This window comes from Eschrichtius robustus, chromosome 11 (assembly GCF_028021215.1).
Source record: "Eschrichtius robustus isolate mEscRob2 chromosome 11, mEscRob2.pri, whole genome shotgun sequence".
In the NCBI taxonomy this organism is placed as follows: domain Eukaryota; kingdom Metazoa; phylum Chordata; class Mammalia; order Artiodactyla; family Eschrichtiidae; genus Eschrichtius; species Eschrichtius robustus.
Genome location: NC_090834.1, coordinates 57,026,718 through 57,052,662, shown reverse-complemented (window position 1 = coordinate 57,052,662; position 25,945 = coordinate 57,026,718). Strand labels below are relative to the sequence as shown.

At 37.0% G+C, this 25,945-nt stretch overlaps 1 protein-coding gene across 3 annotated transcripts in view; it reads right to left on the bottom strand.

The window, feature by feature from the left end:
- NARS2 (asparaginyl-tRNA synthetase 2, mitochondrial) overlaps positions 1-25,945 on the bottom strand; it is a 145,329-nt gene that overhangs the window by 34,272 nt on the left and 85,112 nt on the right. For 2 of the 3 annotated variants that reach the window (XM_068556203.1, XM_068556204.1), the window contains 3 exons: positions 9,086-9,218; positions 5,129-5,227; positions 4,992-5,029 (listed from right to left, as the gene is read on the bottom strand). In XM_068556203.1, coding sequence (XP_068412304.1) covers positions 4,992-5,029; positions 5,129-5,227; positions 9,086-9,218 — 270 coding nt within the window. The remainder of the gene's footprint in view (positions 1-4,991; positions 5,030-5,128; positions 5,228-9,085; positions 9,219-25,945) is intronic. The other variant, XM_068556206.1, reaches the window with a different exon arrangement.

The window sequence follows — 25,945 nt, the reverse complement described above, 5'->3', positions numbered from 1 at the left end:
AGATAATTTCTAAGGTAAGAATGGTGTTGGTGTTGATAGTAGTAATAATTTTTAAATGAGCATTTTACAGAAGGGAAACTGAAGCTTAGAGAGGATCAATAACTTGCCAAAAATCACTCATGTAAGTAAGAAGTAAACCTTGATGTGCTGACTCCAGAGTCTAAGCTTTTAACTGCTGAGATAATGCCTAAACCACTTGGAGTTTCATATGTTCTATCAAAATAAAAGATAATGGGCTCTGGGTTCTCCCTTTGACTCTACCACTTAGTAACTATGTAAATCACTTCACCTCAATGAAAGCATTTTATAAATTTTTGTATTTTATACAAAACTCTAAAAATACAAACATTAAAAAATTAAGTATTTGTACTTATAAGATAAGGAGACTGGGCTATATTAAGCTCTTGTCTGCTTAGAAATTCTATTGTTCTATTCCGTCAATTACTTGATATGATCTACTCATTATACTGAGAAATATAAGAGCAGTAAAAATGGGAAGCACTAGAATTTTGTGCCATTGATACGTTACAGTTACATTATTAAGAAAAAAAGGACTCTCATGTCTAAATATCCCTTGTTATTCTAGATGTTCTGCCCCACATTCCTCCCATACCTTAAGTTGAGGCAGAACTTTCAAGTTCAAATTACAGTTCTGACACTGGATATCCTATCCTTAATGGCCTTCATCAACTCTCTACTAACTTTTCTTGGTATGTACAGGGAATAATATTTCTTCTCCTTCCCAGAAACTATTTCCAAAGTGCTTTGAGGAAAGAATACATTGTGATATTGCGTGATACAATATCAAACTACCTTCATATTTCAAATTTTTTGTTGTTGAATGAAGAAAATTATTCTGAAACTGTTGGAGTACAACTGCTAAGTTACAGAGATTATTATTAGCATTCTTTGCCTCAAATTCACACAAATAAATGAAGAGCAAATAAAAAGGTAAGTACTCTATATTTTTAAAGCCTTAATACTATAAAGAAAATGTAAAATAAGTGTGTTCTATTTCTGCTTGATAAAGGCTAAATTCAAAGACTACACAAGTCCTTTAAATAATATACTTTCATATAAAACAATTATAACAAGTACTCAAGAACACTGAAATCTATTCAAAAGAATATAAGTCATATGGTATCTTGCGTGTGGGTGTGCGCATGTATGTATGTGTATTTTGGGGTGCATCTTGATTCTAATTCATCATGCTTAGGTCTACTCTCATATTCTCTCATGGCTTTTAAAATCTCTGGTTTCAAAGACTACAAACCCCCTCCATCTCTGGTACCCTCCACCCTGAGAATCCTCAGCATCATGTAATTTACGTACATCCTTGGATGTTCAGTCCCCTCTGTTTCTAGCCCCTGGAACTTCTCATCTCTTCTAGTGAACTCAACAATGCATTTAAAAGGATTTAATAATATTTTAACTAGCATTTTTAGATGTTTTGTAGCAGGAGGGTTTTCAAGTTATCTAGTCTTTGACATATTGCTTAAGCAGCATTTGAACATTTCAACAAAATAAGACAGACAAGTTATCACTTCATAGATGAGAAAACTGAAGCTCAGAAAGGTTAAAGATTTACTATTAGTCAAATTCGTAGTTGTAATTAAATAATTATTCATGCAAATATTTAACTATTCATCTTTTTCTCTAGATGCTAAACTCCATAAAAGGACTAATCCATGCCTATTTTCACTACTGAATCCTCAATGACTAGCACAGTGCCTAACTCATAGAAGGTAGTCGATAAATATTTGTTGAAAAATATGAATTCACTCATTAATGGCTAATAAGTGGTAGAGCCAGGACTAGAATCCAGGTCCTCTGAAACATAGTTCACTATACTCAGTGCATAAGTAAAACAAACAAGCCTCTGACCATGCGGAGGTGACAACACCAAAAAAAAAAAAAAAAAAAAAAATCACACATATAAATTTAATCCACAACTATGATTAGTGCTGTGTGGAATGGACGATGGTGATAGCAATGACTGATACGGCACAGCCCATGTTCCCATCCTCAGTATTTTACAGACATGGATTCTGAAGCACAACAGTTAGATGATATATAAGGGTCATAAAGATAGTGGGGGAGCTACACTACTCTAGCATTAATTCCAGTGCCCTTTCAGATATATGACGTACACTGGTTGAAAGCATGAGCTTTGAAATCAGATGACCATGAGTTTGAATCCCCACTTCATCTTTTACTCCCCTAATTTCTTTTGAGTTGATTCTTCATCTACAGAAGGGCAACAATAACTACTCACAGAGTTGTTGTGACGATAAAATGAAATACAATGTATTTAAAGTTTATCGCTGTCTGGCACATAGTAAATATTCAATAAATGGTGGATATTTTACCCCCATCTTAGATCTTATTCATTAGATAGAAGTTGGATAACTTCTCTTAAGATCTCCCTAGTTTTCTGTTACCAGTACAGATTCCTTGGGATGCCTAATTTACCTCTTTCCTTACCTACTTAATTACAACTTTTATCAATATGCTTATGTCCAGAACCCTCCTGTAGACTCTAGGCCCATACACTCAAACTGCCTACTCAACATGTACAACTGGATGTCTGAAAAGTATCTCAATCTTAACATGGCACCTCATGATGATGAGCCTGATATCACCCCTCTCTCTCCACACCCTCCCCCACTACTCTATGGCTTCCCCCATCTCTGTTAATAGCAACTCCATTTCTACAGCTGTGTAAGTCAAAAGCCTTGAAGTCACTCTTAACTCTCCTTCTCTCTCTTTTTCACTCTCAGTAAATCCTGTTTGCTGTACCTTTAAAATATATCCAGAATAGGACAATTTCGCCTAACTCCATTGTTACCATCCTGGTCTGTGATGGTTAATTTTATGTATCAAGTTGGCTGGGCTACAGTACTCAGATATTTGGTCAAACATTCAGGGTATTTCTGAGATGGTGTTTTTTTGGATGAGGTTAACATTTAAATCAGTGGATCCTGAGTAAAGAAGATTACCCTCCAGAACAACATCCAACCAGCTGAAGGCCTTGCTAGAACAAAGACTGGCCTCCTCCAAGAAAGAAGGAATCTTCCAGCAGACTGCCTTTGACTTGGCTCCTCCTTGAGTCTCCAGCCTGCTGGACCACTCCAACAGATTTTTAACTTGCCCAGCCTCTACAATTGTGTGAGCTAATTCCTTAAAATAAATCTTTATATACACACATCATGTTGGTCTTGTTTCTCTGGAGAACCCTAACTTACACAAGGTTCAAACCACCATCTACTTGCACCTAGATGACTGTAACAATCTCCTACTTGCTTTGCTGCTCTCACTCTTGTCCTACTACAGCCTATTCTCAACAGATAGCCAGAGCGATCCTATTAAATCCAACTGAGATCTTGTCAGATCTCTGCACAGAACCCTTCAATAGCTTCCCCACCTCACCCAAGTAAAAATCCAAACTCTTCACAGTGCCCTACAAGGCCCCACCTGATTTCCCCACCTCCCTCATCCTTTCTTACTTTATCTTCGTATCCTCTTCCCTTACTCACTCTTCACTATTACTTGAACATGTCAGGCATGCTCCAACCTCAGGGTCTTTGTACTTGTTATTCCCTCTGCCTGGAATATTCTTTTCCCACTTACCCATATAACTAGTTCTCTTACTTTACTTTCTTGAGATCTTTACTCAAAAATCATCTCAGTGAGATCTTCCCTGCCATGCTATCTAAAATTTCTACCTCCTCATTCTTCCTTTATCTTATCTTCTTTCTCTTCTCTGGTTTTTTTCCCCATAAGTATTACTCATTTTCACAGACTGTATGTTTCACTTATTTATCTTGTCTCTTGGCTATTATTACCTCCACCAGAAATATAAGCTCAGTGAAGGCATGGAATTTTATCTGCTTTGTCCACTGTTTTTAAACAGTTTTTAGATTTTAGGACAATGCCTGGCACATAGTAAACATTCAATATACATTTAAGTGAAAGGAAAAGTCTCAAAAGCCTTCACTTGTACTTCATTGCCCTTCGATTCTCTATCACAGGGCTCCTATTTCCTCCTTTTCTGATCCCACAGCTGCTGCCTTGTTACTGGGTCAGGCTCAACGACTCATCATTTTTAACTGGTAGCCTGAAGGTCTAGGCTGATAACTGATATTCTCAGCTCAGTCAAGTCTGCCAGGTTTTTCTTATTCCCCTTCTCAAGGACAGGTTGAATTCTTTATTCTCTTAGAAGAAAAACTTCCTAAACTTAAGATAGCAAGGGAAAAATGATACTAACTTATGTTCAGAGACAATTTTCTTTTCTTCAGATTATCAAACTTACTTCCTCTACACATTGTAAATACCCTGAATACTAAGTCTTATATGAATTATTTGTACTGCATATAAGAAGTTGCTTGTTGTTTTTTCCATATCAATATGTGTTTCATAATAAACTGTGAAAAGAATAGCCTATCTGATTAATATGGTTGGTTGAATAAACAACCAGTCCAATATCAAGTTCTACTTGAACAGGATTACAGTGGAAATGAAGCAATAATGTATGTGCTATATTTAAAATACAGATCTTTAGGTTTTAAAATAGTGGCTAAAAAACCAATTCAGAATACATTTTCAGATTTTAGCAAGCGAAGGTAAAGAAAAAGAAGGAAGACTGAAATAGAGAAAAACAGAGGGAAAGACATTACATGTATCTATCTTAAAAGCATGTTTTTTAATCAAGCCAGATTTTGATTACTAAAGAATTAGTCTGAATTGTAGGAATATAGTTAATAATTACTATGATCATTATCTTGCTATGATTTATTCATTTATTTATTCATGAAACACTGATTATCAACTATGAACCAGACATAAGAGCTATAAAAATAATTAAAATACGGTTTTTCCTTGAGTCTAGGGAGTGTGATAAGCAGATATACAAACAGAAAAATTTAATACAGTGTGATAAATACGATGATAAATTATGAGTAAAGTTCAGAGAAAGTATAATATCTACTTACATTAGAAAGTTGTTTTTTAGCATATGTTCTAATCTGTCCTTGGTAAGAAAAGAGAAAAAAGAAAATTTATTAAATGTAATTATATTCCTTACATGTAATTAACATATTTAAAGGACTTCATCCACAAAGCTAATTACCTTTTGGCCAGGAGCTATGAATTTGTGACAGAGTTCAACATCTTCAGGACAATTTGAGAGAACTGTCATTGTTGTAGTCTTGAAGAGGCCCTCCATAACCTAAGAGAAATGATACAGAATTGCCTGACATGTAAGCTTCATGAAAAACCTGTTTAGGGCCCTGTAAGGACTGCTCTCCAGGTTTCAACGGCTATAAATCCATTAGGCCTCTTACTTCCTGAATACACTACAGCAAGTTAATTCAGTTTCCAGATTGATTAGAGGGGGCATCACAACTTCTCAGAGAAGGTTAAAAAAAAAAAGAAAGAAAAATGTCTGAACCTTCTGTTAACAGTTTCAATACTGGTGTTGAAGTGGGCTGTCAAATGAACAGCTAAAACAAACTGATGCCTCTCTAAATTTCAGTATATTCACTTGTAGAGTCAGGACAGTTAACAGTACCTAGCTTACAGGATTGTTGTGAGAATTATATGAGATAATCCATGTATAAGACTTAGCTTAGTGCCCAGCTCAGAGAAGCACACTACAAACATCAGTTGTGAAGAGTGGAACATCTTGAAAAGTGCTTCATTCAGTCATTGGTAAATGAAAGTAAACTTTACGATTAGAGAAGCAATGAGATCTATCTACATCTAAATACATACACTTTTGCTTTGCTAAAGTATAAAGTAACGACACAAATCAGTATATAAGAATTTGTTCTACCAGGGGTGTCCATAAAAGTCTCATGGGAAAAACTTGTTCTCAGAAGAAAAAAGTGACTGGAATGAAAAATATTTCTAAAGTATTTTTATTCCAAACTAAAATTTTTGTTTTGATGTCAATGAAATCATATTGTGATTTCCAGATGTGTCCTCATAAAGACACATACATGGATTAAGACCAGGCTGCCCCACAGGCAGGTATCTTCCTTTCCTCTCTGAATCACTGGATACCCTATCAACACTGGAAACACAGTGGGGCATAAGCATCTGAGTAATTTAACATGGTCAGATATAGGAAAGAACTTAATTATCAAGTGACAACCAGATAGATTTATGTACATATATAAAATATTTTTTATTTCTTTTTATATATACTTTGCATTTTTATATTATACATATATTTTGTAGAGAAGTCAGGAATAACTTGATGAAAGAAGAGCGAAAGGAGGCTGAAGATGTTTTACCTTGAGGCTATAACCACCTTCAATCTAGCAGTGAGATAAAGAAATCACTAAGTAACTGAATGATTTATGAAGCATTATATCCCTCAATCACTGCAAAAAGCCAATGTATATTGAGAGGAAAAAAGAACAAGTAGATTGGATAGTATGCTTGCATTGTTGAGGGACACAATACACAATCGGTAGGATGAAGACTTCGACAACTGGGGCTGTTACAGCAGTGTCTTTGATGGGCAGAACATTTCCATTCGAAGAAGGATATCACTGGCTTTTCTAACCTTGACTTTCAGACTACACTCTATAAATATATTTATAATAAAACAGAAACTTAACTGAAGGGTTAACATAACCCTCATGTTTTAAAAAATATATTTCTCAATAGCACTAAAATAATAATATTTAATTGCTTATACCTCATAAGAGGAAAATATCCTTTGTTACAATATTCTGATTTAATATTTAAGAGACTGCTCTTCATCAAGATAATAATTTCCACAGAATTCAATTTATCAAAGGGAGAAAACTGAGAGAAGCAGGAGCTTATTTTTGGGAGGAATATACCTTTTTCTTCTGTCTTTAGGAAAAAGTTTATATTCCAATTAATTAAACTATTCAATAGTGTATGCCCTGAGTACCACTCAGTGGATTACCAAATAAATAAGAATTACTTAGTTATAGAATACATAATTATAGAGCAAAGATTATAATGTTTAATAGATTCTAACAATCTATGTATTATCTTTATAATCTTTCCCTCTGGTATTACATTGGGCAGCAGAGACAGGGACAAGGCAGAAATAGGAGGTAAAAGGTGTGGTTCCATTCTTTACAATACTCTCATTGCCTGAGTGAAAGAATAATAAAGAATTGGGTGGTGAGCTCAAACTGAAGCTGATTAAGGAATTTTACTGACTCGGTGAGGCTCAGATTCTGAACCTCTAAATCTAGAAAGGGATTAACTCAACAGTGTTCCTACTGACATTTTTGGCCAGATAATTCTTTGCTGGTGGGGAGGGGGCTGTGCATTGCAGGATACTGAACATCATCCCTAGCCTTTACCCACTAGATGCCAGTAGCAACCCGTCTTCCCTACTCCCCCACCCACTCCCTAGTAGGGACACCAAAAATATCCCCTGGGGGCCACTGGTCTAGAGAAATCAGTGGGAGATGTTAAAGGGGTATATGTAAGTGGACACTGTGGTGTGTGGCCACAACATCCCTTCAGGACCAAGATCTTTATCCGCTAGGAACAGTAACTGCTGATGGTACCTAGTTGGGTCCCTCTTCAGGAACTGCCCAGGCCAGGAGGACTGCCTTACCCAAGGTTACAACCCTTCCCAAGCTAGCCCGCATCCAATGACTGGCTCACAGGAGGAGGCACTTGCCCTCCTATGGGACAACTATGAAGGACCATTCTAGCTCCAAAGTTTCTCACGGAATTGGCTAAGGTCTCTGTCTGTAAATGCATCACAGTTTAACTTGTCCCTCTGCCCAATGCTGCTTTCTTCCTTTCCTTACAGATATTTCTCTTGAGAGCATTCCCCAGTAATACCTGCACACAAATCTCTGCTTTAGGGTTTATTTACTAGGAAATCCAACCTAAGACAGGATAATAAAATTGTGACTCCATTCTATTTGGGAGTATACATGGTATTTCTGTTTTAAGTGGAATTGGGTCATTTACTGGGTGAATAAGAGTAGAATGAAAGAAGTAAGAGTTGATGAAAATTGCTAAAATAAACATCCTGTAATTAGAATTCCAAACTAAGATATTAACCAAAATGGTAGTGGATAGAGAATTCATAACAACAGTTAACACATTCTGGGTGCTTACTAAGTGTCATGAACTATGCTAAGTGCCTTATATATATTATCTGCCTAATCCTATGAATTAACCTATGAAATAGGAATTATTATTCCCATTTTATAGATGAGAAAACTGAGACTCAGAGAAATTAAGTCCCATGTCTTAGGTCACACAGCCAGTAAGTGATGGAGCTAAGAATCAAATCCTGGTCCATCCATCTCCAGACCTGTGTGCGCTATATGGATTTATGGCCACAGCCTCCTGAAAAGGCTCCCACCCCTATTTTTATCTCCCTCTAAATCATTTTTCATAATGCTGCTAGAGAGATACTTCTAAAATATAACTCTGACCATGGCCTTTCCCAGCTGAGAACTTTCTCCTTTACCTTTTGGATTAAGTTCAAACTCCTCAGCATGGCATTTAAATACAGTCTTTCTTTCATGAGCTGACTCTTGACTATATCTCCAACTTCATCCCTGTCCCCGAGCTCTGACAGCTCCTGTGGATGTTTTCTAATACTATAGCTACAGACATGTTTCTCTAACTATAAAGACGTTTTGTTTATTTGCCTAGCAAATATCAAGAGCTACTATTTACTAAGCCTGCTTTGTGCCAGACTCCATACTAGATGCTTTATATTATACATACATAATCTTTCATTTACTTCTCACAATAACCTAATGAAATAGCTACTATTATTCTCGTTTTATAGCTGAGGAAGCTAAAGATCACTAAGGTTAGGTAACATCATAACAAAGTTAATGGCAGAGCTTGGACATGAACTTAAATCTGTTGACTCCTGAACTTTAAAAACTATTACACTAACAGCATTCAGTAGATGTTTATTAAATTAAGTAGTTCTCCATCTTCTTCATTCTATGAACACCTGTAAGGCACAGATGTCGGAGGTAAAAATGTATACAGAAGCATTTTAATGTCACAGGTGCCTGATATTTAGAAACTATTTTAAAACTTGAGTACCTACCTGCATGAGATCTTGAAGGCTCTCAAGAAAAGAAATCTCTGCTTCTACCATATAAAACTCTGCCAGGTGTCTCCGGCTCTGAGAATTCTCTGCTCGGAATGTTGGACCAAAGGTAAACACTTGAGTAAAAGCTCTGCAATTCAAGATTAACAGTGTAAAAATAGGATTCACATGATTAATTTTAAGTGTTTAAAATATTCAGTAAGCTCTTAAGGAAAAAAAAAGTTCTGCGCCTCTGTCTTGTCCACAAATCCACACATATTAGCTGCTACATTTCTTTAATGGGTGATTATAATAGTTTCATTAAAAATGTTACATTTATAGAAACCATTTTATTCCAAAGGAATTTGCAAATGCTTTACAAACCCTATGGCTTACTAAATATAGAATTATAACCACTTCTGATGCACTCTACTGCAGCTGCCTTAAATAGCAGGCAACTACATTTCACAGCAATTGAGAACAAAGTGAAGGAAAAATACCACAGCCCAAGAAGCCATACAGAGAATCTAGATAGTAACAGTTAAAACCAGAATTTCATGTGGATAAGGCAAGTCAATCATTTTCTAAATATATGAAAAAAAAATATCAGATATGTATGGTGATTTGCCTTGTTAGGCCTACTCAAGTCCTTTACGCCCACCTAGGAGTTTTAATCAATGCTCAATGACCCCTGACATTTGGGGGGTGGGGTGGATTTTGAAGAACTGTCTGCTTTACTCTCTGGTTTTCAAGGACTATAGCTCAACAACATAAATGGAAAAAACATTCTTATTTTTAAATTTCTGCAGGGAAGCAAACATGACACCTTCATTCTTTAACACTTAACAGTCTCCTTCACATGAGAAGAGGGCAACAAGATTAGATCAAGCATATATGAAGTAATGAATATTTCCTGAGGACCATGTAATCTTTTTTTTTTGAAATGTATTTATTTAATTTATTTATTTTTGGCTGCGTTGGGTCTTCGTTGTTGTGCGCGGGCTTTCTCTAGTTGCAGTGAGCTGGGGCTACTCTTTGTTGCGGTGTGTGGGCTTCTCATTGCAGTGGCTTCTCTCGTTGCTAAGCATGGGCTCTAGGCCCGCGGGCTTCAGAAGTTGTGCCATTGGGGCTCAGTAGTTGTGGCGCGCAGGCTCTAGAGCGCAGGGTCAGTAGTTGTGGCACATGGGCTTAGCTGCTCTGCAGCATGTGGGATCTTCCCGGACCAGGGATCGAACCCATGTCTCCTGCATCAGCAGGTGGATTCTTAACCACTGAGCCACCAGGGAAGTCCCGAGGACCAAGTAATCTTTGAATTTTAAGGCTTTGCTAGAACAAAACAAGAAGTTTGGGGCTCCTTAGCTGTTATCCTCAACACTCTTCATTTGTCATCAGTCAAATAATATCAAGATCAGAAAACAGTACAGAAAACAGATTGTAGATGTACATACCAGGTTTTTTTTTGTTTGTTTTGTTGTTGTTTTTTTAAGTAAAGATACTCTGGGAAACTAAACAGTAAACAATTATAGTGGAAATCATGAGATTTATTTTTTCTTTCAAAGGCCATTTCAGTTAAGGCCTAGTTGGTAAGAAGCTTAGGAATTTATGTTTTGGTTCTACAGCCACCTTGCTGAGACCATGATCAGTTAACCTCCGACAATCTTAGTTTTTAATGGAAAAACAAACCGTAAGAATTCAAAATATTACTATGATAACCTCTCTCCCAAGATTCAGATCCAGACTTGCCTACTAGAATGTTCCTAAACACACTGACCTTACCTTGTCCAAAACGAAAACTCTTGCCTTGCTCCCCAAAACAAGCAAAAACAAAATAATGAACAGTATATTTTCCCCAGCTCTGTTAATCTCAGTTAACCCATCTCGTCACCCAAACCAGATCCCCATCCCTCCCTCACCGCCCACACACTTCCCTATCATATTGATCACAGAATTATATTGTTTATACCTAGGAAAACTCTTGCAGATCTAAAGACTCTTCTTTATTTCCACAAATATTGTCTTAGTGTCAACTCTTGTGTCTGCCACCTGCCCTTCTTCCTCCAGTCCCAAACGACTATAAGTTCTCAAACTCAAATCTGATTATACCAGTCCTAATTTAAAAATCTTCAATGGTTCTCCCCTACTCAAAGGTTAAAATTCAAACTTCTAACTTTGACTGGACCTTCCTTCACAAAGCCTTTTCTCCAGCACACTGAGGATACTCTCCTTACATGCCCCGCATGCCTTTAGGCTTTTTCATTGGCTGTCCCCTCTCTGTAGTGCCCATCATTTGTTCCTCTCTCTCCAAATGGCAAATTCCCATCCATCCTTCAAGACTTGACTTAAATGTCACTTTCTCTTTGTAACCTTACCATACACCCCCAAATTTATTGTTCCCTCCTTTCTATGACTGTAACACTTTGTTTATACATTTATTATACAGACTGTATCACTTAGAATTATAATTGTGCATTTTGTATCTTTCTCCCTCAATAAACTATGAAATTTTCTACAGTAGGAATAATGTTTTATTCATCTTTGCAACTCCGGTGCCTAAGATAAAACAGGTGCTCAAGTTGAATGAATAATAATGAGGATGACAGGCTTCTTCAGTTGTAAACTGGAAAAGCACAACATCCTTATAAACAGTAACATTACAAATAATGTACAGAAAAATACTCAGGTATATTTTACTGTGGCTGTTACTCAATAGCTAAAATGGGTCAAACAATTTAGGTCTGCCCCAAACAATAAATTCAAAAATTACAGGACCTCGAGCTTCTAATCTATGACTATGCAATCTCTAGGTAGGTTGGCAATAGTATATTTAAATAAATAAAATGGCATTCTTTTCGGGCACTGCATCACAGGAAATTGTACATACAGATGTTCACTAATAACAAAGAATATTCTATGGAAATTTTCCAGGGCATAAATAGAAACTCCATGGCACAGGTGGAATTTACTTTGGAGGCTCTGAGGAAGACTTCTAAGAAATGGGCAGTTATCATCCTGAAATACAAGGAGGCCAATGGGATTGCTGTTCAAAAGAGACACATTATATGTGTATTAAGGTACTAGATACAGAGAAAACAGCGGTATCTAAAAAGAACTACAGATTCAAGTCACAAGGGTACCTACTTCTCACGTGGATAGGGAGGGAGCTCCAAGATGTTTAACAATAGGGATTTTTTATTTAACAATGGTTAATGATTTTCTCTATCCATATAGGGTAAACTCTCTTGTATAAAATATAGAAGAGGATCAAGGATTTTTATTTTAGTAAGGATCAGATTCTAATTGTGGTACCCAAAAGTTCAGTATTATTCTAATAGGGTAAGTAAAAATCAATGGCCATGGTGCTTTCTCTGAATTAACAAAAAGATAATATAAGCTGGAAGGTATGTTGACAAATTGCCTAATTTAGCATCAAGTTGTTAAGCAGATAAATGTTTAAATCATTCAATAAAGATCACCCCACGTCAGCGTCCAGTGTTCTATAATAAAGTAGTGAAAGTAGTTGTAGTGATAGTGGCTACCATTAGCAAGTGCTCCTTGTGGGCCAGGCATTAGATGTGAGAACCTTACAGTTAACTCCTTTATTATAACTCAATAAAGGATAAATTGTTACTTCTATTTTTCAGTCTAAGAAATTGAAGTTCAGAGAGGTTAAGAAGCTTTTCCAAAAGTCACAGAGTCATAGCCTAACAAGTGGTAGAGGCCAGATTCAAATCTAGCTCTGACTCTAATGATCACAGCCTTCATTATGATATTAAAATAATGATGCTCATAACTGAACATGGACAAACCCAGTAAATAAGAGAGAAAAATTTGTAATATGCGCTCCCCGCCTTCTCAAAGGTAACTAGGGTGAGTAGTTTGGTATATTTCTCTTCCTTGTGAATAGCTTATTTGTTTTATGTGTTAAAATTATAGCTCCCTAGGATATGTTGCTTTCATGCAAATAATGAGAAGATAAATTTTAATCAATATTTTGTAAACTTTAGCAAGACATTTAGCCTTTCTGGTCTTCAAATTCTTACATGAGTGGGAGGTGCAGGCAGTTTGGCATTATTCTGTAGTATCTTTTACAATAATTTTGTTTCTAGGTCCATGTGAAATCACTATTATTTTAATATATGCTGATTTCTTCTTTTTCCTCAGTCTTCCACACACATGAAAGCAATTTGCAGCCAGTCTTGGCCCAAGCAATAGTTAAAATAAGATCTGAGAACAAGGCCATTACTAAAATAAGATACAAAACCAGGTGAAAGGCCAGTACTGCTGTGAGAAGAGACCAGCAGAAAAAGAAAACACTCAGTACTAAGAATCATTCTTGTGCCAATTATGGAGAAAGGAAAGCTATATATGGAAAGTCCATGAACTTGGAGTTGATGTTTAAGATAACAAAAGTACATTCAATACACATCAGCTAAGATAGCTACAAAAATGGCTTTTTAAAAATAAAAAGTAAAGTTACCAAAAAGAGGTTCTACAAAGGTCACTTTCTCCCTTGTGTGGAGTTTTATGAAGCCCTAAATTGGCAAGTGGATTATTATAAAATAGTCACTGATTGCTTTGCCATTTATTCCTTCTGGCCCTGAAATTTAAGAGCTAATCTTTATATTTTGAAAGAAAAGAGGAATTACTGCCTTGTTAGCTGGGGAAGAACTTATCGTTCAGCATAAGGGGGATCAGCAACTTTCCCTAAGGCCGCCCACTCCCAACCTCCTATCACTTCCCTACTGTCATTCAGGAAACATTCATTGAACTGAAGTGAACTCACAGACAACTTTAAACTGACTTTTAAAACAGTCTTTGTCAAGTGGTATTCCCATCATCCAGAAAACAATCATCTATTTTACTACTGCTTTGTATCCACTGGATTATCAATACTGTGACATATTTGCCACTCATTGTTTCTGCATGCCTAACAGAGTGGACACCAGACACCTCCTTTTCAGCTTTCCCCCTGTCCTTTATCTTGCAATAGTACACTTGGTGAAAGGGTTTATCAAGCTATGTAGCTCTCACCATTCATCAGCTCTTAACAAGATGTCTTAGTGAGGATGCACTGTAAAATCTAAAAATTTCTTCCTTACCACAATTGCTAAACATTTCTGCAAAATTAATTTTCTTTAACATGTCCTAAGTATCTGATTTAGAACTGAATTTGAGGTCCAAGGAAATTTAATCTTAATTGTATAATGAGATTCAAAGTTCGATAGAGTCTGACAACAATCCTGCTAAAGGGACTGGAGGGTTGGCTACTCTTCTCTGATGAGCATATGAACTGGCGGAGGGACACTCAGCAAAGGGAATACGAAGCACACAGGTCCTAAGGCAGGAAAGAGCCTGACAAGTTTGAAGAACAGAAGTAGGCCAGCAGCAAGACGAATGGTAAGAGATGAGGTCAAAGAGTTTGGAAGGGATCACAACACGTAGGGTCTTCCTCGTAAGCCATGGTAAAGAGAGTCTGAATTTTATTTAATACTCCTTGAAATACTCTCTCCTCTTGGAATATTTAACACTGTATTCTCCTAGTTTTCCTATTTATCTGATCTCCACCTCTGTCTCCTTCTACATACACTAGCTATTCATTAAACACTAGCACTCTTTGAACCGCAGTCCTAGAATCTCTTTTCTCACTGTATACACTCTCCTTACATGATCTCACCTCAGTCAATTAATTAATTTTCAATTAATTACCTATTGGCACACAATTCACAAATTTGTATCTCCTGCCCAGACTTCTTCTCTAAGCTGCAGAAGCATACATCCGCCCAGTTAGTCCTTTCACTTGTCACAAACAGAACTCATGCCTCCCCTGACCCCTCACACTGGCTTCAGTCTTCTTCCAACCTTCCAGGTCAATCCTCCCATTAGGGTCTTTAATAACACCATGTACGACTGTTCATAGAGCCTCTTAAAATTAAAATAAATGACATATACAGATGTAATTATTTGTTTAATGTCCATCTCTTTCACTAGACTGTAAATTTCATGAGTAACCTTATCTATTTTTTGGTTCATTATAGTACCCTCAGTTCTTAACCCGGTGCACGACATACACTAGACAATTAAAATTTGTCAAATAACTAACTCATTTTCTATAAAATATGCTGATCCCCAAACTTTGAACCTTTGAAACAGCACTGGGAAGGGGGTGAGGATAGAGGAGTAAGAGGAAGGTGGTAAACAGAATATCAATTACTAAGCAAAAAATTCTGCTATTCCCTGAAATAATTTTTCACAGAAGGCACTAAGAGATAAAAGAGTCAGTTTTTTGAAAAGACTGCCCATATATTAGTTTTTGCTCTGTAGGCAACAAGTACATCTTTGAAAAGGACTAGATCAGATGAACATCTTTAGTTAGCAAAGATTTTACTTTCTGAGAAACTGAAGTATTACCACATGAAAACAATTTCCCTTAGTCTTATTCTATGTAAACAGAGAAGCACCTGTCTCTTTGGCTTCTGCCAGAGTGGATACCAACATGTTAAGACAAGTATTGCTATTTCATCATTCCTGTAATGATGGACTCTTCAGAGGACTGACTGAATTTAGAAAACAACATTTTTAAAAAAAATTATTTATTTATTTAGGTTGTGTTGGGTCTTCATTGTTGCGTGTGGGCTTTCTCTAGTTGTGGCGAGTGGGAGCTACTCTTTGCTGCGGTGCACGGGCTTCTCTCGGTGCGGAGAACGGGCTCTAGGCCTGCGGGCTTCGGTAGTTGCGGCACTTGGGCTCAGTAGTTGTGGCACACGGGCTTAGTTGCTCCGTGGCATGTGGGATCTTCCCGGACTAGGAATCAAACCCGTGTCCCCTGCACTGGCAGGCAGATTCTTAACCACTGTGCCACCAGGGAAGTCCCAGAAAAAAACATTTTTCTCAAGGGTCAAAGTTTGCTAATTGTTCTTTCTGTGTATTTGTCCTCACATTTTTAACAAGATACTGAAACCACCTTTTAAAAAAGGTATACAGGGCTTCCCTGGTGGCACAGTGGTTGAGAATCTGCCTGCCAATGCAGGGGACACGGGTTTGAGCCCTGGTCTGGGAGGATCCCGCATGCTGCGGAGCAACTGGGCCCGTGAGCCACAATTGCTGAGCCTGCGCGTCTGGAGCCTGTGCTCCGCAACAAGAGAGGCCGCGACGGTGAGAGGCCCATGCACCGCGATGAGGAGTGGCCCCCGCTTGCCACAACTAGAGAGAGCCCTCACACAGAAACTAAGACCCAACACAGCCATAAATAAATAAATAAATAAATAAATTTAAAAAATAATCTGTTAAAAAATATATATATATATATTAAAAAAAAAAGGTATACATTTTGTCAACTGCATCTATTCAGGCCTAGATTATCCCTCTTGTATTTCTCATATTTAGCAGTCCTTGTACTGAGGAACATGAAAGAGACCATGTGAGAACTTTAATTTAGGTACATGCACCACATGGTATTTACATGTTATTTTAAGTCTACAAAGATTTCAAAGTTTTTCTGAGGCCTGATACTGTAGCAGTAGATGAGTCATTATGGCATTGAACTATCAACAATTTCCTGGGCTCAAGTCCTGTACTGATGACCCATACTTTTTAAAGGTCATCACAGTGATTAAGTTAAGCCTGTACTCTAAAGACCTAAATTGAAATTCTGGCCCCTCCACTTATGAACTAGCCAAGTTAACTTCTTTGAGATTAAATTTTCCCGTGTGAAAATGAAGTTATTAAGTATGTATTTGTCATGAGGTTATTATAAAGATGAAACAATATGTAAAAAGTTTAATGTCATATTAACTATATGGTAAGTGTTCAACAAATGGGTAAGAGTTTTGTTTGTTTTTGTTTTTTTGTGTGTGCGTCTCCTTTCTTTCCAAAGGTCTACAGTTCGGATTTGGTTGGCCTCAAGACCTCTTTATACTTTCAGTCAGTGCAAGAGATTTTGTTTATGTAGGTTATGTCTACCAATATTTATCATTAAAACTGATAAAATTTTAAAAAATTTATTAACTCATTTAAAAACGATAAACCCATCCTATGTCATAAAAACATCTTTTTAATAAAAATTCATAAGAGGAGTGGCACTGTTTTACATTTTTGTAAATCTCCTTCATATCTGGCTTAATAGAAGACAGCTGGGTTCTCATCTGCTTATGCATTCAATCTGTTCCGCTATCACATGTTATAAAGACTTTGGAAAACTTCACTGTATACTCAAGAGAGAATAAAAATGAAAAAGACAAATAGTGGCTTAGTATTATTATGAAAATAGTCTTCATCTCAAAGGACTTCTCTGAAAGGGTCTCAGGGGGCCCCAGATCAAACTTTGAGAACCACTACATTAGGCAATGATTCTTAAGGAGGAGTATTAATTCTGGGCTTTACCTCTGTTGACTTCCATTCAGAAAATCTAGGGAGGGTTCCGGTCAGGAGTATATTTAAAAGTTCTACAAGTAATTATTATGTGAACTCCTTATTAAGAACTACTACCTTAAAAAAAAAGTTAAGATCACTAATCAAAATACTTAAAAAAATTTTTGATGGCTATAATTTTTTAAATAGACAATAACATGTGTTGGTGAGGATGTGGAGAAACTCCTTGCACATGCTGGTGGGAATGTAAAATTATGCAGTTGCTGTGAAAAAGTCTGGTGATACCTTAAAAAGTTAAAAATAGAATTATCAAAAAAAAAAAAAAAAATAGAATTATCATATGACCCAGCATTTCCACTCCTGAGTACAAACACCAAAGAAATGAAAACAAGTGTTCAAAAAACTCCCTGTATGTGGATGTTCAAAGCAGCATTTTTCTTAGTAGCCAAAAAGTAGAAACAATCCAAATGTTCACCAATGGATTAATGGATAAACGAGATGTGGTATATCCATACAATGGAATATTATTCAGCCATTAAGAGGAACAAAGTACTAATATATCCTACAATATAAATGAACCTTGAAAACATGATGTTAAATGAAAAAAGACAAATACAAAAGGCCAGGACTTCCCTGGTGGCGCAGTGGTTAAGAATCTGCCTGCCAATGCAGGGGACATGGGTTCGAGCCCTGGTCTGGGAAGATCCCACATGCCGCGCAGCAACTAAGCCCGTGCACCACAACTACTGAGCCTGTGCTCTAGAGCCCATGAGCCACAACTACTGAGCCTGTGTGCTGCAACCACTGAAACCTGTGCGCCTAGAGCCCAGGCTCCACAACAAGAGAAGCCACTGCAATGAGAAGCCCACGCACTGCAAGAAAGAGTAGCCCCCGCTGGACACAACCAGAGAAAACCCGTGCGCAACAACGAAGACCCAACGCAGCCAAAAACAAACAAACAAAAAAAGGCCACATATGGTATGATTTCTTTTCTATGAAATATCCAGAATAGGCAAATCCATAGATACAGAAAGCAGAAGAGTGGCTGCCAAGGGCTGGGGAGAGGAGGGAATGGCAAATGACTGCATCACAGGTATGGGGTTTCCTTTTGCGGTGATAAAAATGTTCTGGAACTGTATAGTGGTGTTGGTTATATAATATCACTAAAAGTAAATTTCATGTTATGTGTACTGAATTTTATCAAAATAGAATTTTTAAAAAGTTTATTGAAACTAGTTGTCCATGAGTCACTTTACACATGTTTTATTTCATTCTTGCTACGCTATAAGGAGATAGCAAGTGGTGCTATCTACTCTACAAGGCGGGTGATTTCACTTCATTTACAGTGGAAGAAACTGAAGCTTAGACAAGTTAAGTAACTAGTACAGAGCAGCATACCAAAGCTGGTTTTAACCAACACAATTTGACTCCATGGCCCACTTTCTGTTGTGCTGCATGTGTGCACTCTTCAAAACTAACAAGTACAGCACAGATGATCAATGGTCCCATAAACCCACAAAACACTACCATATGCTCCAAAGAGAAGTTTTGTACCTTTAATGTCACTGTTATCTGATTGGTTTTTGCCTCTCTATACAAGGTCATTTCATTCTTGGTGGCTGTTCCTGATACACCTTCCTTCTTCCACTTGTTATCTCTGCAAGTGCCACTTCCTACCACTTAACAGCTGCTTTTTTCTGTCTTATGCTTTATCTACAGCCCCTCCTTAGTGGAAAGGGGAGAGTCATTTATAAGCTTTGATGGTCAATCAGGATACTTTTTCACTCCATTTTAGGTTACAAAAAATGATAACACATAACACTGTGGATCCTAAAAGGTTAAACTTGAGTTAAAGGAGGCTTTGTTAGAAATGCTTAGATGATCTAGAGCAGTGGTTCTAAAACTTTAGCACAATTAGAATCACCTAGGGCTTGATAAAACACAGCTTGCTGGACCCCACCCTCAGAATTTCTGCTTCAGTAGGTCTTAGGGTAGGCCTGAGAGTTTATATTGCTACAAGTTGCCAGGTGATGCTGACGCTCCTGGTCCAAGGACAACACTTGGATAACAAGTGACCTAGAGTGGTTCTCAATCTTGGCTGCATAGAATAATCTATGGTATCAATACTTCAAAAAACAATCTTGATTCAATGCAATCCCTATCAAATTACCAAAGCCAGTTTTTCATAGAACTAGAACAAAAAATCTTAAAATTTGTATGGAGACACAAAAGACCCCGAATAGCCAAAGCAATCTTGAGAAAGAAAAATGGATCTGGATAAATCATGCTCCCTGACTTCAGACTATACTACAAAGCTAGAGTCATCAACACAGTATGGTACTGGTACAAAAATAGAACTATAGATCAATGGAACAGGATAGAAAGCCCAGATATAAACCCACGCACTTACGGTCAATTAATCTACGACAAAGGAGGCAAGACTATACAATAGTGGAAAGACTGTCTCTTCGACAATGGTGCTGGAAAAACTGGACAGCTACATGTAAAAAAATGAAATTAGATCATTCTTTAACACCATACACAAAAATAAGCTCAAAATGGATTAAAGACCTAAATGTGAGACAGAACACTATAAAACTCCTAGAGGAAAACATAGACAGAACACTCTCTGACATAAATCACAGCAATATCTTTTCCGATCTGTCTCCCAGAGTAATGGAAATAAAAATAAAAATAAACAAATGGGACCTAATTAAACTCAAAATCTTTTGCACAGCAAAGGAAACATAAACAAAACAAAAAGACAACCCACAGATTGGGAGAAAATATTTGCAAATGATGTGACCGACAAGGGATTAGTCTCCAAAATTTACAAACAGCTCATGAGGCTTAATATCATCAAAACAAATAACCCAATCAAAAAATGGGCAGAAGACCTGAATAGACATTTTTCCAAGGAAGACACATGGATGGCCAAGAGGCACATGAAAAGATGTTCGACATCACTAATGATTAGAGAAATGCAAATCAAAACTACAGTGAGATATCACCTCACACCAGTCAAAATGGCTATCATCAAAAAATTCAGAAACAATAAACGCTGGAGAGGGTGTGGAGAGAAGGGAACACTCCTACACTGTTGGTGGGAATGGAATGTAAATTGGTACAGCCACTATGGAGAACAGTATGGAGATTCCTTAAAAAACTAAAAATAGTGCTACCATATGACCCTGCAATCCCACTCCTGGGCATATACCTGGAGAAAACCATGGTCCGAAAGAATACATGCACCCCAATGTTCACTGCAGCACTGTTTACAATAGCCAAGACATGGAAGCAACCTAAATGTCCATTGACAGAGGAATGGATAAAGAAGGTGTGGTACATATATACAATGGAATATAATTCAGCCATAACAAAGAATGAAATAATGCCATTTGCAGCAACACTGATGGACCACGGACCTAGAGATTGTCATACTGAGTGAAGTAAGTTAGACAGAGAAAGAGAAATATCGTATGATATCGCTTATATGCAGAATCTAAAAAGAAATGATACAAATGAACATATTTACAAAACAGAAACAGACTCACAGACTTAGAGAATGAACTTATGGTTACGGGGGTTGGGGAGGGTGAAGGGAAGGAATAGTTAGGGAGTTAGGGATTGACATGTACACACTGCTATATTTAAAAAGGATAACCAACAAGAACCTACTGCATAGTACAGGGACCTCTGCTCAATGTTATGTGGCAGCCTGGATGGGAGGGGAGTCTATGGATACATGTATATGTATGACTCAGTTGCTTTGCTGTGCACCTGAAACTATCACAACATTGCTAATTGGCTATACTCAAATATAAAATAAAAAGTTAAAAAAACAAACAAAACAAACAAACAGACAAAACCCTAATCTTGATGCCCAGAAAAACCAATTAAATCTGTTTTTCTGGGGACTTGAGCTGAAATCTGATGCATCTGTATTTTTAAAAAAGCTCTTGAGACATTCCAACCACTGAGCTAGACCTTCTAATTACCAATTATGATTGAAAGTAAAAGGTACAAATGATACAAAAGGTGTTATTTCACAAAAAGGGTACGATTTGCATAAAAGCTCTGGACTAAGAATGAAATAAAACATTTCTAATATTCCTGACAGATTCCAAATCAGAGCTTGGTCTATAAACATAAAAGCACAAAGGGACCATGGCAGACTAGAAACAGAGGCAAGTTCTCTTCAAAGGAGCATTTAGCCTATAGAAATAATGTAGAAAAGTGTCTATTTCTTTGCATTCATCTTCCCTGAATTCTAGAAGGTGGGGGAGTCGGGGAGGGAGGGGGTGGAGGCAGAGGAAGGAGGGAGGAGGAGAAGAGGATGAAGACAGACACAAACAGAATAGAGAAATGTCCTTTTGAACCCTGCAGTAAGTCTTTCACATGTGTACCAAGTGAAAGACTAATTAAATCTGTTTCACAGCTGCACCGTATGCACTAGCAAAACATGAGGAAAAAACATCCACCAGTAGTAAAATACATAATTTTTGGCATCTTCATACAAAGGGAATACCCTACAGTAGTGAAAACATTATACAACATGGATCTAATTTAGGAGTATAATGTTAAGCGAGTAAACTAAGTCACAGAATATATACATATGATTCTATTTATACAAAATATAAAAACCTTTAAGCTGTGTATTATTTATAAATATGAACATAAGTGATAAAACCATAAAGAAAAGGAATGATAAACCCAAAATTGAGGTTAGTAGCTAGTTTTCATGGGGAGGGAAGAGGATGTGATTAGAAAAGAATATACAGGAGACTAAAGAAATGAAGCATTTTGGGGGACTCAGGTGTTGATTGTATCATTATTCTTTGTTTTACCCATACATCTATTTAAGATGTTTAATTTTGTGTCTATGCAATATTTAGACATCAAAAAAGAGTCAGGATGGGCAAGCTAATGGGACACACTGAAACCATAAAATAACAAAATTATACTAAAATTAAAAGGGAAGGCATTGGCATCAGAGCCCACAACACCTACCAAGCCACCACTGAGTTCTTCAAGCTTCTCACCTTTCCCTTCTGACTGTCCATTCAATTTAATTCAAAAAATATTAATACATACTGAATACCTACATTTTCCCAGCATTATTACTACGCTAAGGGCAAAAGAAACTGCCAAACAGCGCATGATATGGGTGCCTTCAATGTTTTATAAACTGGGCAGAGGCTAAGTCTGCATTGTTCAACATGGTGGCTACTAGCCACATGTGGCTATTTATAGTTACACTAATTAAAATTAAATAAAATTAATAAAAATTCAGTTCCTCAGTCACACTAGCTGCATTTCAAATGCTAAATAGCCACATACAGCTAGTGGCTACCATATTGGTCAGTGCGGATACAGAGCATTCCCATGACTGCAGTAAGTTCTGCTGTCCAGCACTGAAGTCAACTGTTGAAATCTCAATACATGCAGAAGACAATCAACTGGGAAAAAAATGTGCGTTCAGACAATGGAACATGAGGAAAGGGATCAATGGAGGAGAGAGTTATTGAGTACAGCTTCTGAATTTGTTCCAGTGCCCAGTCACACATATTCTATTTTTCCCACATCTATTGCTCTGCCATACCAGACCTCTTTCCCCCTCTTCTGATAAAATGACTCTCTGAAAGTCATTAATGCACAACGGCAGAATTATTCAGTAAACCATACTTGCACCTTTTGTTAACTTTCCATCTATATGAGTGCATAACTCTCAGAATCAGGCTTTTCTAGGCTCTTTACTCAAAGTGAGCAAACTATAAGTCATTTTAGTCATCATCAAGATGAGGATGAATGAACTATTCTCCAATGGTCGTAACTCCCTGAGAAAGAATATCCAAAACAGATACATGATGAAATGGATACTGCCTCCATCTTCTGATTTGGCTTCACTTATAAATATGTCTCTAAATGCTACCAAGAAACAGCAAGTGCTGTAACAGATACTAAAAACAAATACTCTTAATGATATAGATCATGGTATGATTGACACAAAAGGTAGAGAGACTCTGGATTTGGATCTGAGCAGTTATTTTCAAACTCCCAAGTCACACCCAATCCTCAACAGCTATATATGAAATCCATTATCAAATCAAACACATATTTTGGCTACAAGGGGGCACGCATGAAAATTTTTGAGATATTTCCTTGTACAGTAGTCCCTGAAGTACTGTCTGCCTAGAGTTCAAATGTTTTCACTGAATCTCATACTCTACCATCCTGAAGTAGAATCAGGAGGAAAGCACAGAATTACCCAGCTGAAGAAACTAAGGAAAGAATGATGTTCCAGAAACAAACACTTCAGGTTTTTACCTTTATCTCCCAATCTCCATCTTAATTCATACACTAAATCAGCCTCTTAAATGAGAAATATGGATGGCTCAGGTTTTGCACATTCTCCAAATTGTAGAGATTTATGTGGCACAGCAGTTTACTGTCCTATGAGCCTGTTTCAAGTGGCAAAACACAGGTTTTATTTTTTCAGTGTAGGGGTATATCATGAGAGATCAAGTTGGGATTGACATCAGGAGAAACAAAAATAATATGAATACCAACTAATGTATGCTACTAAGCTTACTTGTTACCAATTTCTACTGTGAGAAAGGAGCAAAAACCATGGCTGAGCTTCTTTATTAGAAATTTCTTCTAGAGGAGCAAAGATGAAGTTTCCTTTTATTTTGTAGAAAAGGAAGTAAATTTATTTTGGTAAAGTAAAATACACAAGTTTTTCAGTGGTTTCTATAATTCATGCACATAGTTTACAGGTGAATTTTTGAAATATTGATTTTTCTTAAAAGACACAAAATTTTCTGAATTCATACAAAGAAGGATTCATACCAACATGAGAATATAAAATAAAATTTTTCTTTCATATAATAAGGGTACTTTAAAATATCTAAATAAATTGAATATAATATTATTCCAAGTGCATTAATGCATTTTCTGATTGGAGATTTTTTTCTCCCCAACTAGAAGAGATTGATGAAATAAGTCAAAAGCACAAAAGTAATTCAAGCCCACAGATCATATCAGCTAAGAAGAAATAGATACAGCAGCTTAGGGCCTAGCTATGTGTCCTTACCTTACAATCATCATTTTCTACCATAAAGTCAAATTTATTTATTTCTTCAACAAATAGTTACTAGGCTACTAACCACTATGGAAAATATCGACATAAATCAGGCATGACCTTTACCTTCAAGGAACTTACAGACTAGTAGGGAGATCACAGACCTAAACGTACAAGCTACAATTATAAAATTCCTAGGGAAAAAACAAAGAAGAAAATCTGTGCAACCTTTTGAATAGGATACAAAAATTATGAATCACATAAGAAAAAAAACTGATGAAGTATACACCAACAAAATAAAAGACTCTTGTCTTCAAAAGACACTGTAAAAAAGATGGAGGGGCTTCCCTGGTGGCGCAGTGGTTGAGAATCTGCCTGCCAATGCAGGGGACATGGGTTCGAGCCCTGGTCTGGGAAGATCCCACATGCCGCAGAGCGGCTAGGCCTGTGAGCCACGACTACTGAGCCTGCGCATCTGGAGCCTGTGCTTCGCAACAAGAGAGGCCGCGACAGTGAGAGGCCCGCGCACCGCGATGAAGAGTGGCCCCCGCTCGCCGGAACTGGAGAAAGCCCTCGCACAGAAACTAAGACCCAACACACCCAAAAATAAATAAATAAATGTATTAAAAAAAAAAAAAGATGGAAAGGAAAGGCAGACTGGGGGAAAGTATTTGCAATACATAAATCTGATAAAGGGCTAGTATCCAGAATGTATAAAGAATCCTTATAACTTCACAAACAGATGGAAAGATCTGTGTTCTTGGATTGGAAGAATCAATATTGTTAAAACGGCCATATTACCCAAGGCAATCTACAGATTCAATGCAATCCCTATCAAATTACCAATGGCATTTTTCACAGAACTAGAACAAAAAATTTTAGAATTTGTATGGAAACACAAAAGATCCCGAATAGCCAAGACTATTTCTCAAACAGTCTTGAGAAAAAAGAATAGAGCTAGAGGAATCACGTTCCCTGGCTTCAGAATACACTATAACACTACAGGCATCAAAACAATATGGTACTGGCACAAAAACAGACACATAGATTAGTGGAGCAGGATAGACAGCCCAGAAATAACCCACACACTTATGGTCAATTAATCTACGACAAAGGAGGCAAGAATATAACAATGGAGAAAAGACAGTCTCTTCAGTAAGTGGTGCTGGGAAAAGTGGACAGCAACATATAAAAGAATGAAATTAGAACATTCCCTAATACCATATACAAAAATAAACTCAAAATGGATTAAAGACCTAAATGTGAGACCAGATACTATAAAGCTCCTGGAGGAAAACATAGGCAGAACACTCTTTGACATAAATTGCAGCAATATTTTTTTGGATCTGACTTGTAGAGTAATTGAAATAAAACCCAAACTAAACAAATGGGACCTAATCAAACTTAAAAGCTTTTGCACAGCAAAG